Consider the following 20,095-nt stretch of genomic DNA (forward strand, 5'->3'; position numbering starts at 1 on the left):
ACGACCGTCTTGGTCATCCAGGATCTACTATGATGCGTAGGATCATAGAAAACTCACATGGGCACCCATTAAAGAACCTGAAGATTTTGTCACCTAATGGGAATGCTTGTATTGCTTGCTCACAAGGCAAATAGGCACTTAAGTCATCCATCACTAAAGTTGGTCTAGAATCCCCATAATTTTTACAAAGAATTCAAGGTGACATATGTGGACCAATTCATTCATTAAGTGAACCTTTCCGCTATTTCATGGTATTGATTGACGCATCGGCACAATGGTCTCATGTTTGCCTACTATAATTTACTCGTAATGTTGCCTTTGCTAGATTGTTGGCACAAATTATCAGATTACGGGCACACTTTCTAGATTACCTAATTAAAGCAATCCGTTTGGTCAATGCTGGTGAGTTTATCTCAAAGACATTTGATGACTATTGTATAGCAATGGGAATTAATGTTGAACACCCGATACCACATGTACAAACCCAAAATGGTATGATAGAGTCATTTATAAAGCATATTCAATTAATTGTAAGAACCTTGCTACTACGTACATAATTACCGACTTCTGCCTATGCTCATGTTGTTTTACATGCTGCAACGTTAATTCGCCTAAGACCCACTACATATTATCAATACTCTCCAATACAGCTTGTATTTAGACATCAGTCTAATATATCGTATTTAAGAACTTTTGGTTGTGCTGTGCAAGTTCCAATTGCACCCCCTCTACACACACCAAAATGGGACCCCAACATCGTTTGAGAATATATGTTGGATATGACTCACTATCTATCATCAAATATCTTGAGCCCTTGATAGGTGATATGTTTATCGCATGTTTTGCGGATTGCCATTTTGATGAGATAATATTTCCTCATTTAGGATAAAAGGTAAAGCCTCCTGAAGTAAGGCCTGAACTTTCTTAGAAAGTGAATTCTATGTCTCATTTAGATCCTCACACATCTCAATTTGAAATCGAAGTGTAAAGAATAACACATTTGCAAAATATTGCCAACCAAATGGCTGATGCAGTTACAAATGCAACAATCATACATTTCTATTGTCAATACACCAACAAAGATTGATGTTACCAATAAACAATCCATACGGGCAGTGATCAATTCATATGTTACATGCCGAAAGCATGGTAGGCCGGTTGGAGCCAAGGATACTATTCCTAGGAAACGAAAAGCACATAACCAAATAGGTGCCAATGTTGACAATACTAGAATAGATAATTCCACATCTTCTAAACTAACTCCAGAAGAGTTAATAGTCCCTAAAAGGACACAAGCCCCTAAAGAGGAACAAATCCTTAAAGGAATACAAGAACATAGAAACGAAGAAATTTCTATAAACTATGCTCACAATAAAGAAATGAGGAATTGTGAAACAACTATTGTCAATAACTTATTCTCATACGTAGTAGCTATTGAAATTATGAATGATAAGTTCAAGCCACGTTCTATTGATGAATGTCGAAAGAGACATAATTGGAACAGGCAATTCAAGCAGAATTAACCTCTATAGAAAAACGTGCTGTATTTGGTCATGTAGTCCAAACGCTTGAAAATGTGAAACCCGTAGGATACAAGTGGATATTTGAAAGGAAACGGAATGAGAAAAATAAGATTACTAGGTATAAGGCCAGATTAGTAACCCAAATTTTTCTATAGAGACCTAAAATTGATTTCTATGAGACATATTCACCAGTGATGGATGCAATCACATTTCGATATTTGATTAGTTTTTCAGTCTCAAAAGAACTTGATATGCGTCTCATGGACGTTGTCACTACGTATTTGTATGGTAATTGGATACTGATATCTATATGAAAATCCTTGAAGGATTCAAAGTGTCAGAAGCAAATAAAAGGAACATGTATTCAATAAAATTGCAAAGATCATTATATGGGTTGAAACAATCAAGACGAACGTAGTATAATCATCTTAGTAAATATCTGATGAATGAAGGATACATCAATGATCTTGTATGCCCATGTGTCTTTATAAAAAGGTCAGAATCAAGATTTGCAATTGTGGCAGTATATGTCAATGACATGAACTTAATAAGGACTCCTGAAGAGCTCACAAAAGTTGCTAAGTACTTGAAAAGAGAATTTGAAATGAAGGATCTGGGGAAAACAAAGTATTGTCTCAGCTTGCAGATCGATCAATGTTCAAATGGAGTTTTTCTCTATCAATCAAATTAGACTGAAAAGATCCTAAAGCGATTTAATATGGATAAAACTCACCCCTTGAGTACCCCAATGATAGTTCGGTCTCTTGATCCTAAAAATGATCCATTTCGTCTTAAAGAAGATAACGAAAAGATACTTAGTCCTGAAGTACCATAAGTAAATGCAATAAGTGCCTTGATATATTTGGTACAATGTACGAGATCAGACATAGCATTTGCAGTGAATTTGTTGGTAAAATTTAGCTCTGTACCAACTCGCTGACATTGGAATGGGTATAAACATGTCTTGCGTTACCGCAATAGAGCAAAAGACTTGAGATTATTTTATCCAAGAAAATCTGTTATTGACCCTAAATTAGTTGGTTATACAAATGCTGGGTATTTCTTTACTTGAGTTTTTTACCATTGGGTTTTTCTTGAGTAAAGTTAAATACATTTATCTATAAATAGTGGAGGTCCAAGGGGGAGTGTTGTAAAATATTGTGGACCTCCACCACCTAGAACTTTGAGGCTGTGGGGCGGTCAAATGGGGGAGGGTGTTTTCTATAAATACCCCTCGTCTCTTTCATTCTAAGGGAATCCAAAATTTGAGAGGCTCTGAGCAATATTAATTAAATCCCATAGTTCTCAATCTCTTGCTTTGTCCCTTCTCTCTTTTATTTGTTAATTTATTCTTTTATCTTAGTTTAATTATTATACAACAAAAAATAAGTATTGAGATTTAAAATTAAGAAATTAAAAAGAAAAAAAATCATTTCATTTAACAAATTATGAATACATATATACACAAAGATTTACTCCTATGTTTGGCACATTTTTTTCCCACTATCCTATCCTAAAAACCCAAAAATGTATTTGTTTTAATATTCTTTAAAATCCAATCATATTCTATTCAACTCAAAATATTAACAATTACCTTTCTCAATAAAAGTTTTAAAATTAACAAAAACACCCTCATCCATCCAGGCCACTATCACCTGCTAGTAGTAGCCAACGCTAGCCGCCGTCATTGTAACGATGCACGACTGACTGGATCTGGCCAATTGTGTGCTAATCAATCCGTTTTTGGCTAGATCCACCATGGATCTGGCTGGAAACAACCAAATTGGCGACCTAAGACGACGACAACCATATCTTGGTTGTCAACGACAACTAGATTTGGCCTGATCAAGTCATCAACGTGGATCTAGACGGAAAATTAAAGGCCAAGTTAGCGCACTATTGGTTAGATCCAACTTTTTGTGCGTCATCCTAGAGGCTTCAGGCTACCATCTGGTGGTGGTGGCCGACTGCATGCAATAGTTTGGGTGGGTGGGAGTGTTTTTATCAATTTATAAACTTTTATTGTGGGGGGTGTTTAGTTAATTTAACAAACTTATGGAGTTAAAAATAATCTAAATATTTACAGAAAATATTTTTAAAAAATATACCAAAATAATTCTCAGAATCTTATCCTACTTTCCAAAAGTGTTATTCAGGATAGAATGTTATTCTAAAAAACTAACTAAACTTACAATATTTAAAAAAACAAATTTCCAAAACTTGACTCGGGCAGCAGCCAGAAGGGCCAACTAACCCTTTGACTCCGCTTCTATTGATGGCAATCTAAGAAGAAAAAAGGCTTTATATTACTTCCACTAATATATATGATGTGGGCTTGCGTCATCGTGCATGTTGATTTCATAAGTATAGCCCCACAAGCCGCGTTAAATGTTTGTTAAAGACTAGATATAGTTTCATACATAAATCCTTCTTCGTTTTAGAATTTTCTTATCATTCAACCTTTTTTTCCCCTTTACAAACATGAAAACCGCGTTGTTTTGGAAATATCAAAATTACGCTGTTTTTATTCAATCACCAAGGTCAAGTTATAGGTTAAATTCCTCCGTTTTTATTAGATTTTAAGTTTTATAATTTTCGAAAACTATTAATTAAAAATAAAAATACAATTAAGAATAATTATTAATTTCCTTATTATTTATAATAATACAAATAAAGATATAATAGTTTACAACTAATTCCCTTAACATCTTTAACCGCGTGTCACTTTTAAATTCTTCTAGGCTTTATTATTATTTTCCAGAAACCTCATCACCCATTATTCAAATTTCTTCTTTAATTAATTTTGTATAAGACTAGATATATCGATGTATAACAAAATTTCAATAACCCAAAATTATGGTCAAAATTACAACATAAAATATGACCATGAATGGAATTGCAGTTAGGTTTGAAATTGACCGCATAACCAATACACGTTTTCGACTTTTATGTTGGATAGACGTAGCCATCTTGTTATTTTCTAAACTTAATTTCAACTAAGAAATTTCCTCACCTATGAGTCTCTCTTGCTTGTTTGATCTACATTTCTTGCTTATTAAGTATAAACGTCTTGCCGCAAATATTACAATATATATTCACATAATATATCCTAAAACTAATATTTTGTATTAGAATCTCTCATTTAAATAAATTTATTATTCTCACCTTGAATAGACCCACTAAATATTTTAAATTAAGTCACCTTACCTATAAAGTATAATCAACATTTATTTAAATATTAGGGTGGTATGTCACTCTATCTCTAATCAATACATTAGAGAGTAAAAGGTAAACTTAATTTATATAAAATTGTTGTATAAACATTTTACAACCTCAATAAACATATATAATAAATTTATTCTCAGACTCGAACGTTCTGATTTCATAAAATTCAGAAAAATAAAACATTCTCATCTGAGAATTTTCACCATCGATAAAAGTGTAAATTCTAAACCTGAAATTGTTCCAATTGAACATCTTTAGCCTTGAGAGGAACATACTCTCCAAGATAAACCTCAAGATGATCAGCCAAGGAAGACTTATCAATATTCTCATGGTGATAAGACTTGCAAACGAAGTAAATAATTGTTTCAACAACAAGCCCCAAGAGAATCACCATCACCACCAACAAGAAGCAGACAATTCCCACCAAAATTGTTATCCCAACATTTGGCGACAATCCAAGTACCACAACATTCTCAAACAACACTTCAACCCCTCCAAAGAAAATACTCAAGACCACAAACATCCCAATCGAAATCCCCATTTTCCCCTTGATCAAATTCTTGCTCTTCTTCAACGCCTTGATCCCGTAAACATCTTCCAAAACTGAGACGACGCTTGCCAAATGCCAAACGATGCCGATATAAACAAACCCGCATAAGTAAAAAGCTAATAAGGCAACTCCCATCAGAGCTCCAACTGTGTTTTGTGCTAGAAAAATTGCCCAAAACACAAGGACAATCACTGCAACAACATGATATAGAAAAATGATGGCGAAACTCCAGAGAAAAGTGACCATGAGGCGCTTCCAAACCTTTGGGACGACGCTCATGACCTTCTTGAAGCTGATATTTTTGGCGGTGTAAATGCAGGCTATGGTGTAGACGACTGCGGAGGTGCAGAGGAGAGTAAGGATGAGGAAGAAGGTGAAGTAAGCGAATTTGAAGAGCCAGAAGGCGGTCCATTCGGAGGAGATGATATCGGAGAGGTTGGAGTATTTAGTGGAGCCGACTTGGGTGTGATCTAAGGCGTCTTTGTCATGGAGAATTTTGAAGAAGAGGAGCTGGGAGATTTCTATGTGGGCGAGGTAGATGAAAGAGAGGGGGAGAATGAGGGTGAGGGTGATTTGGGAGAATATTTTTGTCCATGAGAAGATGATCCTGAAGGACTCCTTGAAGATGCCGAAGAAGCTGAGAAATTGGAGGTCTTCTTGCTCTCTATCCATGGAGTTGTGATTTTCTGAAACAATAGAGGATTGAATGATGGAGGTTGAAGAAGAAGAGGTGAAGTTATAAATATTACAGGGAAGAACGAAGAAGTTGACTGAGTTTTAAGATTGCCCTTGGTCTTTGTAGAAATTACTAAAGGATTTTAGAGAGATTTTTGATGCATGAAATTAATATTTAATACATTCTATTTTTTATATTTATATTTATATTTGTTGATGAAAATCCGAAAACAATAAATTTAAAGAAAACATGCCTAATTGAAATATGTGAGGTGAGGAGAAACCAGGATTAGATCTAAACGAACCATGATTTTTTTTTTTTCATAAAATTTTCGATGTTATTATACAATTTATTATCAATAATACTATGCTTATTCACGATCTTACTAACTATCTTATTATCCTGTGTAAATATAAAACATAGTACGGGTACCATATATAATTTTAACAAAGGATAGTAAGATTGTTAGTAAGATCGTGAGTAAACATAGCATTACTCATTTATTATTTTAATTTTTTATGTTATGTTTTCGGTATTTTTGCATATTTAGAAAATTTTATTAATTTTAAATTTATTAACACTCATAAATTTTAATTTTGTATTATAGTTCTAAGTAGCGAAATATAAAAATATATTTTTGAAGCATGAAATTTTAGTTTCATCCATGTTAAAAAATATATATATAGTATCACGAAAAAGTAAATAAATTAATAATTTAAATAGAAAATATAAAAAATTGTTTATAAGCATTGCAAATATAATTGTAGGGGTAATCGAGTAATTGTAGTCAAAGTCAAGCAAACAACGGTTGACCAAATGTAAAATAATTTAGTGGATGACGAAGCTTCCCAAAGCAAAGAGATGATGACAGCTTCAAAGAAATTGTGTAGGAAATTAACTTACAATCAACTTAAAACTTCTAAGTCAATGGGTCCTCAAATCCTCATTTAAGCCACACAATGGAGAGCCTCAGAATTGCGATTTTCCACAGTTGAAATCTGATCTTGATGGTTGTGCAGATCCATTTTTATAGGGATTTTCATGTCTATTTCATATAGAAAATATCATTTTAATTAAGTATAATAAAGTATTACAATAATACTGTAATTAGAGTTAGGCTAAGTTAAAGAGGTGACTTTAAGGCAATCTAGTATCTCATGAATATAATATGTGCAATTAAAACTATATTATAATAATATTATTCACTATGTCACTAATTTGATATTATCTCTTATCATACCAAAACTTTATGTTATTTAAATAGCGATTGTCTTTACTTGAATTAAAGATAACATAATTAAAGACGATTTAATGATTCACAAGATGGATAACGTGATCCAGTACGGTAAAAAACCCAATATCAATTAATAATCTTTCAAAAAGAGTTTCTAAAAACATTTGTGTTTAAGTTACGCCTTTCACTATTATAAAAATCCTATAAGATACAATAAATTATAATTTAGGAAATCAATATTAAGCGTTCTATAAGTCACATGAATAGCAACATATATATGCATAGCTTTTGAATCATAGAGCAAAATTTCAAAAGCAAACCCACACCTTTAAAAAGTTGTTTTCTTACATTAGCCTTGTCATTTTGCCTATTGGGTGATTGAGTGTTTCTTCTTTTTCTGCTTTTAATTTTTTATTTTTTTTTCAGCCTTGTATGATTGATGCCTTTCCGATCACACTTTGTACATCATTTTACTAGTAATAATGGATAAATGCTACACATTTTAAGAAGTATTTGGAAATTTTAGTTTCAAGTAATGTGCTATCACTTATCATATATAAAATTATCTGTAAATGATAAGATTTAAGTTTCAATTTTGTTTGTTTTTGTTCTAACTTAAAAGATAAAAGTTTGCGGACTTGCAAGTTAAATCTTCTATTAGAGAGTTAAGGTGTGTATTTTGAAAAAAAAAAAAAAAAAAAAATATTAGGTAGTTTTGATAATGATTAAAAATGAAATAGAAAAAACAAAGATTGTGCATTGGGCCAGGATTATTGTTATTATTATATGGCATTGTATAAGTGCATTTTATAAGTTTTACATTTTGGATTTATAAATTTCACATTATGAGGTTATAAATTAAGTGTTGCAGTATTGATACAACGTTGTTACTATAGCAAAACTCCTATAAATTGTTTTGATCGATAGGAGTTTAGTAGGGCTAGCAAAACCCTGGGCCGGGCCAGGCCGAACCATCCTAGGTCAAACCTACATTAACCAGCCCAAGCCCATAAACCCAATATAAACAGCCTATAACACATAAATTACTCTAATCAACAAGAGCACATTCATGTGCAGCACTTAGCCTTTAGAATTTTCCAAAACTTAGCAGATTTTGCTTTTGGGCATTGGTTGGCTTCTGCTTTCTCTATACAATTTTCAGGATCCAATTCTTAAGCGTTAGGTGCAAGCAAATGCAAGAGTGAGCATCAGGCAAGGCATCTATAAAAGAAATCATGATAGTTTTATGAAAGTAACTAAGCATATATACTTTACTTCAAATTACCAAGAAGAACAAACCAAAAAACAATTAAAAATTCTTTTTCCTTTCTTCAGCTTGAGTATATATACAACTTCTTTTCGTGTTTCTCCAAGTCTCATCTTTTCAAGAACATTGGTAAGTGGAACTCATTTGTTAATTTCCTGTTATATTGGTTCATCTCTTGAGTTGGNTATGGCATTGTATAAGTGCATTTTATAAGTTTTACATTTTGGATTTATAAATTTCACATTATGAGGTTATAAATTAAGTGTTGCAGTATTGATACAACGTTGTTACTATAGCAAAACTCCTATAAATTGTTTTGATCGATAGGAGTTTAGTAGGGCTAGCAAAACCCTGGGCCGGGCCAGGCCGAACCATCCTAGGTCAAACCTACATTAACCAGCCCAAGCCCATAAACCCAATATAAACAGCCTATAACACATAAATTACTCTAATCAACAAGAGCACATTCATGTGCAGCACTTAGCCTTTAGAATTTTCCAAAACTTAGCAGATTTTGCTTTTGGGCATTGGTTGGCTTCTGCTTTCTCTATACAATTTTCAGGATCCAATTCTTAAGCGTTAGGTGCAAGCAAATGCAAGAGTGAGCATCAGGCAAGGCATTTATAAAAGAAATCATGATAGTTTTATGAAAGTAACTAAGCATATATACTTTACTTCAAATTACCAAGAAGAACAAACCAAAAAACAATTAAAAATTCTTTTTCCTTTCTTCAGCTTGAGTATATATACAACTTCTTTTCGTGTTTCTCCAAGTCTCATCTTTTCAAGAACATTGGTAAGTGGAACTCATTTGTTAATTTCCTGTTATATTGGTTCATCTCTTGAGTTGGGATATAGAGGTAATTTATTTCTTTTCTTTGAATTAAGGTCATCTACACAGTATAAGAAGAAACGAGAAGAATTGGCGAAATAATATTGATCAGTCTCACAAGTCTTTCGTTATTTGACACATCCAGGTATGTGATAAATGGAGTTATAACAATACTTACAATAAAATTTAAGGATGATAATTAGTTTGATTATGGAATTTTTATTTTTAATTTTATAACTAAATAATAATTATTTGTATTACAATTGATTTAGTACCAAAACTTTTTACAATTTTTTTTTATTTCTTTTTATTTTGATAATGGTTAATTACAACTACCGTCTCTGAAGTTTAAAAAGGTTTTAAGTTGGATGTGGTTTGTTTCTGAAACCTCAGGGTTGTTCTCTATTTAGTCCATTTTAGAATAGGTTTAACTCATTTAGACCCCTTATTTTTGTGTAAAGACTAGTAAACCCTTAGTTTTCAAAACTAACAACATTCAACCAATGTTAGCAGGGACGTAACCAGGATTTTTTAGTGAGTGGGTTCAAAACACCTAAATTGATAAATTTACAATAAAATATATATATTGAAGTAATAAGTATAAAAAATGTAATTTTAAAAATTATACATATCAATTGTGTATGTGGCTACATGCATGAACGCTAGTGTTGGTCCCTCACAAATATTATTTGACTAGTTGACTAGTAAAATACCAAAATTTACCCTTTATCATTCATAAAAAGAATAATTACTCCAAAATTAATAATCTTAATTAGAAATAATATGAATTCTATAAGAATTCCACTTTAACCTAAAATTAATAAAAGTTAACCCATATTTCAACCCATATTTCAACTTAATCAAAATCCCAAATTAATCAATAATATACTCTAAAACAAAATCCATCCAACATTTCTATAATATTTTCAACTCATATCCACAATACATTACACACTATAATAAAAGTCATCAACCACTTCCAATATATTTCAACTTCTTTCCATAACATGCAAAGATAACTCATTCATCCATCAAAATCATAGAACCCATAATAATAATAAAAAAAAAAATTTACATAACTAACATAAAACAAAACAAAAAGTAAATAAAAACCCAACAATTGGAAGCCTCACCGTTATGGCTAGACCTTGACTAGCTTGGCTAGACTATAATCTAGCCTTCATAGTTAGGTCATAGTTGTGGTAGTCGTGGCCAGACCACAACTTGGCCATGATCTTACCTAGGGGTGTAGCCAAGCTTAGCTTCTTTTGAGCAGCTTATGCTTGAGTTCGAACATTTCTTATATTTCACTAGCTGAGTATAGAGCCTGCTGGTACTCGACTTGTAAGTTCTTGAGCTTAAAAGGGCTTGCGTAAATATATCTCAATTTTAGCATATGCTCTAGTCCCTAAGTCCCAAATCCCATTCGCCAGACATAACAAGACACCCTAATTTCTTTTTTGCTCTCTATCTCTTCCATGCCATTTTCTAACCCATCTCTTTCTCACCACGGCCATGCCAAAGTCGACTTGTGATTGTGGTGGTTTTATCAAGCCTCTTTCCCCTGGGTTTTCTTGAGTTGAATGATGTTTTGTTGATGATTTTGGGCTTGAATGAAGGTTCTTGTTGGAATTAATATTTGTTGTAGTTTTGTTGTTGGTGTATTTGTGTTTGTGTTTTCTGGCCACTGGAAAATTCCAACTGCCCTTATACCAACCAACTTCCAGCTTGCACACAAATTGTTTGAGAAAAAGCCCAAGTGAAGCTGCCATGTTCCAACATAAGCCTGCGCTCAACGCCAAGCACTAGTAAACGAGTCGAGCTCGAGCCTGGGTTTCTAGAACTCGCCATGTAGAAACGTGATTTTCACATCAAGCTGAACTAGTTCAAAGTCAAACCATGCCACCAAGGCCAACAAAATTTGAATGGAAGAATGTTTCACTACTAGGGAAAACACTTCATTGTAATCAAATCCTTCCATTTGGTTGTATCCCTTTGCTACCAACTTATCCTTATGTCAAACATCTTCTTTGTTAGGAAATCCCTCCTTTTTTGCATATACCCATTTTCACCCAATCGCCTTCTTATGCTTAGATAACTTTACTAGTTCCCAAGTCTCGTTCTTATATAGGGATTGCATTTCATCATTCATGGCTTGTTTCCCTGATTCACAATCTGAACTCCTAACTGTTTCTTTATAAGTAGTAAAAATATCATCACATATGATTGGAAGTGCATAGACCACCATATTAGCAAAACAAGCAGGCTTGCAAATTTCTCGTCTTGATCTATTATATGCAATCAATTTCTATAGTTGTTGAGATTCTTGGGATAAAATCTCCATTCATCTTTATTACCCACATCAGTCACTTCAGAATCACTCTCTGTCTCGTGGACCCTATTTGGTTCAAATATAGTTTCAAACTCCACCTGTTGTGGAACTCTATTGGTCTTATTATTTTCTCTAGAATTTTTCTTTTCAACTTGTTTCTTTACCATGTTAGATTCATCAAAAGTCACATCCTTGCTAAAAACAATCTTCCTTGTGTATAGACACCAAAGACGATATCCCTCAATACTAGTAGTATGACCTAAGTATAACGCTTTCTTGGCCCTTGGATCCAACTTAGATTTGTACATGATAATATGCGGTGGCACCAAAAATATGTAAGAAATCATAATTAGCAGCAGGTTTTATAGACCATACCTTAATTGGCATCATGTCTTCAATTACAATTGATGGTAGACGATTAATGAGATGACATGCATATGTAATTGCCTCAACCAAAAACTTTTTGCCCAACCTAGAATTGGACAACATACATTGAACTTTCTCCAGCATAGTTCGATTCATGCATTCTGTCACCCATTCGATTGTGGTGTATTTCTGCCTATGAATGTCTAACAATTCCTTCATCTTGACAGACTTTCAAGAATAGGTCACTCATATATTCACTACCATTATCTAATTAGAGATATTTAATTTTTCTGCCAGTTTTAGTCTTAATCATCTTTTTCCATATCAAGAAGTTTTCCGAAACTTCACTCTTATTTTTCATAAAGTACACCCAAACTCGTAGAGAAAAATCATCAAAAAAAGTAACATAGTAGTGCATAGCAACTCTGGTAGGTCCCGATACATCTATATGCACATAATCTAGAATCTCTTTTGTTTCATGAATTGTAGATTCAAACTTTACTCTTGTTTGTTTCCCTATGACACAATGCTAAAAAAATTCCAATTTATTGGATTTTATGTCCTTCAATAAACCTTATTTCACCAAACCTTGTAATGTTTTCTCTTCGGCGTGTCTTAAATGCATATGCCATAATCTGGTTGCTTCCGAATCTACATCCTCCTAAGAGACTGTAGTTGCTAATCCAATAATTGTACTTCCTTGAAAGTAGTACCAATTATTATTTCTTCGAATACCTTTCATCACCACAAGTGTGTCTAATACAACTTTAAGAACACCATCTCGCATATTAATACTTAGTCCTTTAGATACAAAGACTCCTAATGAGATGAGGCTCTTCTTTAAACCCAGAACATATCAGACATCTGTTAGAACTCTGATCGATCCATCACGATTTTTCAAATGGATTGCACCTATCCCCATTGTTTTACACGCACTATCATTGCCCATAAAAACTTGTTCCCCAACTAGTTCCCCAAAGCTAGAAAACCATTCTCTATTATAACCCATATGATAGCTGCAACTCGAGTCCATAATCCACTCATCAGAATGAGACACCAAAGACAAACCAATTAAAGCAAAATCTGACTCATTTTCATCAATTTTAGCCACACAAACATTTGAAAGATCTTTGCCCTTATCTTTCTTTTGCAATTTAGGGCAATCCATCTTCCAATGTCCTTTCTCACGACAAAAGGCATATTCATCTTTAGTAAGTCTTCCTTTTAACTTAGATTTACTTCTATTTCTATCTTCAAATTTCTTACTATGAGATTGATCTCTAACTATTAAAGCTTGATCTAATGAATCCATATTTCCCCTTTTATCAAGTGTTCGTTTTTCATAATTTAAAAGGGAATTACAAACAGATTCATAAGACACTTTATCTTTCCCGTGAATGAAAGTGGTGGTTAAAAGGATAGAAAATAATGATAGAATTTGAGGTGGGCTTGACTCCTCGCCCAATAAGGCCTTGTTGAATGGGAGGATTACCTTCTCTTATAAACCAGTAGGCTTGATCGTGCCTAGTCGGTGTGGGACTCCAACACTCTCCCTCACAGTCAAGCCCGCATGTTGGGTCATGCCTATTATTGGAGGTAGTTGTTGGCTCTAACTCCTCACCCGCTGGTCAAACACTTAGCTCAATTGAACCTGGGCTCTGATACCAGATAGAATTTGAGGTGGGTCTGACTCCTCATCCAATAAAGACTTTATTGAATGGGAGAATTACCCTCTCTTATAAACTAGTAGGCTTGAGCGTGTCTAGTCAGTGTGAGACTCCAACAAATAACATCATAACAACTTATCAGTGTCTTTTACGAATTCATCTAAATTTGAAAAATCAGTAAAGCCTTGATGTGGTCATTCATGGACATTCCTAGCCGATAATCAAATCGAAAAAGCTTCTTCTTCAAATAGAGTACATTTTCAGCTCTTTTCCAAATGTTTTTCCTCCAAACTCTGCCAGAGTTTCCATGCAGACGTCTCCTTCATATAAGGATATTTTTGCTCCTTAGTGAGACATGAACGAATTGTCCCGCATGTCTGGCGGTTGATCTTTACCCATATTACATCCCTAAATCAAATGGTTTCTCTTCCTCAATGACACCCTCTAATTCTTGTTGGGACATGACATATTTAACTTCACACAACCACGTACTATAAGAATTTAACCCATCAAATATCAAATTTCTCTACTTCAAATTTTCCACTACTCACAACTGTCCTCAAGGACGACAAAGATTCTGCCATCTTAAAAAAAAATGTGGAACTCCAATAGCCCTAGATTAAACTACCACTTGTTGTGCTTAAAAATAATAGTATAAAATTATATCACTTCTATAACGAAATTAGTATAAAATTATACCACTTCTTAAGGGTGTTCAAAAGAACCGGTTGGAACCGAAACCAGCAGGTACCCTGGGTTTGGTTCCGGTTCCTACTCGGAACTGGTCATCAACAAGTAGGTTTCGGTTCCAAATTTTTGGAACTGTTACTGTGCAATTCCGGTTTCGGTTCCTATAGTTCAGAACCGAAACCAGGAACCAAGACTAATATAAAATAAAATTAAAGAGTAGGGGGGTTAATAAAAACTTTCGTAGAAAAAGTAATGTGAATATATTTATATTTATATTTCATAACATTTAAAGTAAGTTGGTTTGACTTTCGAGACTCTACCTTTAAAAAGTAATGGAGTTTGTAATTTGTAATTTATAATTTGTAATTTTATTTTTGTTAACAAGTGCCAGGTGGGGGAGTATTTGTAAGTTTTTAAGGGTTTTTTTTGCCATTTTAAAAACTTTTGGGGGGTCATGAATTTTATAGGGTACTTAGAACTGGAACCTGTAACACAGTTCTGGTTCTAAGTACCTAAGAACCAAAACCATCGGTTCTGATTCTGGTTTCAAATTTCAAGAAACCGTCAGTTTCGATTCAGGTTCCAATTCCTTCAAAAAATACAGATTACCCGGAACGGAACACCCCTACCACTTCTACAAGCACCAGTAAAAGATATGCAAAAAAATAAAACTGAGCAAAATTTAAACTAGAGAGAACATACAATACAATTTTTACAAAGTTCAAAAAATGTGCCTACGTCCTTGGGTTCTGATAACTAATTCATTATTTATGAGAACTACAATTGTTTGGAAACTCTCAATTACAAATTTAAAACATTCACTCAAAATATTAAAATGAGTAAATGTTTACAAATTTGTTAAGACACTAAAACCGAAGCTTAATACCCCTTTATGTAGACTTTAGGAAAATCTCACTCCTTTATATTGCCCACCAAGACTTGACTCCTTAATTTGCTAAACAATGTGGGATATAAGCAAAAATATATTTTTCCAATATTTAGTGTTTGAGCCATATTTAATCAACAATAACAATACTTACAATAAAAATATAAGGATGATAATTAGTTTGATTATTGCAATTGTTTTTTTTTTTAATTTTATAGCTAAATAATAAATAATTGTATAATAGTTAATTACAACTATTATAAATTGATTATAAATTGTAAGCCTAATATGGGTTACAAAATCAGTAGACGGAGTTGTTTTAATTTTAAAACCATGACTCAGTCGAATAAGCCAAAGAAATTTTGTCAGATAATGGCCGACAAAAAGTGCAGGGTTAGTCGCAAGTTCTAATTGTGTTTGTTTGCCGTTTGATTGAGTGGCTGAGATTTAGTAAAACTACAGTCACAAGGATTGCCCAAAAATATATAAACGTTTGTAAATCAATTTTACTTCTCAATGAAAAAGCTGAGATTTTTCTCTCAAATATTCTCTGTAATTTTGCTTTTCATATAGAAGTTTTATACAATTATTTTAATCTATCGTTTTCACTTTTGAATATTGACTAAATATTTTTCTTGACTTTCCTTTTCTTCTCCTCTGTTAACTAAATATTTTTCCAGATCTAATTTTCATAGTAATCTACTCGATATTTTCATAGTACTCAGTGGCTACAGTTTCCATCTGGGTCTGTCGCAAGTTCCACGAAAATTTCTTTTTACATAATACATGAAAATTCATTTAGCAGAAGAGAAAGCAAGAGAAAACGTTTAAGTGTTTCACCCAAACTCAAAGTTAGCGCTTCATCTAAAGTTAGCTTCTTGTTTTTGGACCATTTTCTGTATATTTCTTATTTAGAGTTGGATCAGAAATAAAATTTTTATTTTATTTTATGTTTTTATTGACTTCACTCTTTGTCATTTAAGAATTAAATAAATAAAAATAACACATTATTGAATTTATAAAAATTAGTGGTAAATTAGAAACTGAATTTTAAAGTTTTTTAGTTAACATAAAAATGCATTATATAAAGTGATTTATATTAATGGTATTTTAACATCTTCACGCACTTTATTTATATTATCACATATTTAACATATGATTCTATTTATGTATAAAGGAATCTCATAAATATTCAGTTTCTTATTAAAAAAAAAAAAAAAAAAAAAAAAAAAAAAGAAAGAAAGAAAGAAAGAAAGAAAATTGGACGTACTCTTGTTTATGTTTTACTTTTAGTTATCTTGATAGGTCTTCACTCAATAACATCAAGGTTTAAAATTCACAAAGAATTATAACTGCAAGAAAATAAATTAATTTATTATCTCTTTAATAAAATTAATTCAATTTTCTCTTGTTGTCGTGTCAGCTCTAAGGTTTTGACAAGATGTTTTGTACCCTTAACCATTTAATTTTATCTAACAGTTCATTAATTTATTAATATCGGCTACACAATAAAAACATTTAATGTTATTATTCATTTTCTTGGCATCAATTCTTGTAGATTGACATCAATCCACTAAGAGAGAGAGGTTAAGCTATGGCAGAGGCTGCGGTGGAGTTTGCTATAGACACCTTGAGTTCCCTTCTTGTCCAAGAAATCAAGTTGCTGGGAAATGCAAGAGAAGAAGTTCAAAGCATCAAAAGTGAATTGGAAAGCATAAGGTCTTGCCTCAGGGATGCCGATGCAAAGGCTGCAGCTGAAGAAGAAGGAAGAAGTAACGAAGGTGTCAAAACATGGGTAAAACAATTGAGGGAAGAAGCCTTTCATATTGAAGATGTCCTAGATGAGTACATTTTGAAGAAGGCACAACTTACTCGCGGCAGTGGCTTTCTTGGTGTTCTTCGTAAAATAAGTCGTTTCGTAAAGAAATTGAAATTGCGCCACGAAGTTGCAACTGCTATCCAAGATATCAAATCGTCGCTTGATGATATCAAACGAAGAAGACAAGACTTCAACTTCAGAGATGAAGGATCAAGTAGTGGTATAGGAGGTGTTATACCACATGACTCACGAGTTGGCTCCTTTTTCATTGAAGACTCAGAGATTGTGGGCATTGAATCTTCTAAACATAAATTGATTGATTTATTGGTGAGTCAAAGATCAAGTCTCTCAGTGATTGCCATGGTGGGTGAAGGAGGATTAGGAAAGACCACTCTTGCCGGGAAGATTTATGATAATGATGTTGTGAAGAAGCATTTTGACTGTCAGGTTTGGATCACAGTTGGGAAAGAATACATGAAGAAAGATCTGTTACAGACAATTAAACGGCAAGTTAACTGTCAAACAGGGTACGCTTCAGGGGAGATGGAGGACACGGAAGAGATGAATGAGATGAATCTGACGACTGCACTGAGAAAGCTCTTGAAAGACAAGTGTTACATGGTTGTGTTTGATGACGTGTGGAAAGATGATTTCTGGGAAGATGTTAAGTATGCTTTGCTTGATAATAACAAAGGCAGTAGGGTAATGCTGACAACACGATACATGAATGTTGCTGATTCAGTTCCTTCTGTGAATGTCCATAAGCTTGAACATTTGCCTTCAGATAAGGCATGGGAACTCTTTTCTAGAAAAGCGTTTGGGTTTAATATGTCTTGTCCAACGGAGCTGAAGAAATTGTCTCATGAAATCCTTGCAAAGTGTGGAGGTTTACCATTAGCAATCGTGGCCGTAGGTGGTATTTTGTCAAACAAAAACAAGGCTGTCTCTGAATGGCAAAAGTTACTTTGTGGTTTGGGCTCAAAGTTAGGGAGCGATCCCCATCTGAGAAGTTGCAACAGAGTTTTATCTGAAGGTTATTATGATCTCCCTCACCATTTGAAGTCATGCCTCTCGTACTTTGCCTTGTTTCCACAAGGCTTTAAAATTGTTTTTGGGAGACTAATACGCCTATGGATAGCTGAGGGCTTTGTCCAGTATAGCAAAAGCTACTCGCTTGAACAAGTTGCAGAAGATTACTTGACAGAGCTCATTGACAGAAGTTTGGTTCAAGTTTCGGAGAGAAAGGTTTCAGGACGAGTTAGAACATGTAAAGTCCATGATCTGATGCATGAAATCCTTCTAAAAAAGACTAAAGAACTGAGTTTCTATGGAGACCTAAGTGGAGAAGACATGAGTCATAAAACTCGTCGTATTTCAGTAAATAGAGGTACTGATGATGCTCTAGAAAGAATCAAGGATTCAAAGATTCGTTCTATTTGTCTTTTCGATGTAGACAAACTTCCTCAGTCTTTCATGAGTACATTTTTTGCCAATTTCAAGCTTCTGAAAATACTTGATTTTGAAGATGGTCCTGTGGAATACCTTCCTGATGGAGTGGGAAAGCTCTTTCATTTGCACTACTTAAGTTTGAAAAGAACAAACATAAAAGAACTTCCCAAGTCTATAGGCATGCTTATTAACTTAGAAACTCTAGATTTGAATTACTCTTTTGTGACTGAGCTGCCAGTTGAAATCAAGAATCTAAAAAAATTGCGTTGTCTAATTATATGGCATAAGGAGGACTTCTGTCCCAAAATACACGAGGGTCTTGGGGCTTTAACGAATTTACACAAGCTATATTCTGTCGAAGCAAATTCTGAATTTGTTGGAGAGCTTAAGCAACTAAGGCAGTTGAGGAGGTTGGACATTGTACTTGAAAATAGAGATTGGAAGGATCTGTTCCATGTTGTCAAGAATATGGAAAATCTTGAACGTTTGCGTGTAACATCTAAAGTTAAAGCAGAGATTGTTGATGTATCATCAATGGCCTCTCCTCCACAATCTCTTCAAAGTTTGTTTTTACAAGGGAATATTAAGAAGCTGCCGTTTTGGATTTCTGAGCTTCAAAAACTAATTAAAATACAATTGGTTTTTAGGGGAACAACTGATATTGATCCCATAAGTGTCCTTCAAGCCTTACCTAATTTATTGAAGCTTGTGATCAGGGTGACGTATTGTGATGAGAAATTGCATTTCGAAGAAGGTTGGTTTCCCAAGCTTGAAGAGCTGCATCTCGTCAACTTTGGAGAATTAAAATGGATGGTGATAGATAAAGGTTCAATGCCTAATTTAAAAGAATTTCGGATTGGACCAAGCCCACTTTTGACGGAGCTTCCAACAGGAATTGAGCATCTAATATATCTTAAGAGACTTATATTTCTGATGATGCCAAAAGAGATCTATTGGATGATGAAAGGTGAGAACTGGGAGAAACTCACTAAACAAATTCCAGAAGTATTGGCAACTTATAAACATGCATTTGGTTTTGGTTTTTGTTACAACACTAGATATTTGTCATCTCTGTCATGTGAAGATTTTGAGCAGCTTGTTGAAAAACAGTCTCATCCATGAAAAAACAGGTATGATTTCTTGAAAAGCGTCTTTTTAAGTTAATTTCATTGAAGCTCTTTATTGATAATGAGAAATGATTAGGGCGGTAGATCTGGAGTTATATTAATTTGTTGGAAATATTTATTACATAAAGCTGGCAATATAAGACATATTTTTCAGCTTGATAAATCAGCATATTTTTACCGTTAATTGTATTTTCATCTAAAGGTGGAAAACTTGTGTCAAAGAAATGGGGTTGTATATATATATATGGGGAAGGGATCCGCTACCCCTTGAATTAAAGCAAACTGAATGGTTAAAATATGAATGAGATAGAAATAAAATTAATTTATATCTATTATCTTATTTATTGCAACAAACGTCTCTCCTAATTAATTTTTTCAAAACTTCTCTTCACATATTTTGTGTGCTGCTCATTAAGTTTATTTAAAATGTCACTTCTTTTATTCAAATAAAA

The 20,095-nt window shown here is 33.5% G+C and overlaps 2 protein-coding genes across 2 annotated transcripts; one reads left to right on the forward strand and one right to left on the reverse strand.

The window, feature by feature from the left end:
- Positions 1-4,840: 4,840 nt before the first annotated feature.
- Positions 4,841-5,992, reverse strand: LOC116121513. Its single transcript, XM_031407467.1, has one exon. It carries the CDS (start codon positions 5,968-5,970, stop codon positions 4,972-4,974), a length of 999 nt encoding a protein of 332 aa, XP_031263327.1. The 5' UTR covers positions 5,971-5,992; the 3' UTR covers positions 4,841-4,971.
- Positions 5,993-16,842: 10,850 nt separating this feature from the next.
- On the forward strand, positions 16,843-19,638 carry LOC116121486 (disease resistance protein RPM1-like). The gene has a single exon (XM_031407440.1). The coding sequence runs from the start codon at positions 16,843-16,845 to the stop codon at positions 19,636-19,638; it is 2,796 nt and encodes a 931-aa protein (XP_031263300.1).
- The last annotated feature ends 457 nt before the right edge of the window (positions 19,639-20,095 follow it).

The sequence above is a fragment of the Pistacia vera genome, unplaced genomic scaffold (genome assembly GCF_008641045.1).
Source record: "Pistacia vera cultivar Batoury unplaced genomic scaffold, PisVer_v2 Contig99, whole genome shotgun sequence".
In the NCBI taxonomy this organism is placed as follows: Eukaryota; Viridiplantae; Streptophyta; class Magnoliopsida; order Sapindales; family Anacardiaceae; genus Pistacia; species Pistacia vera.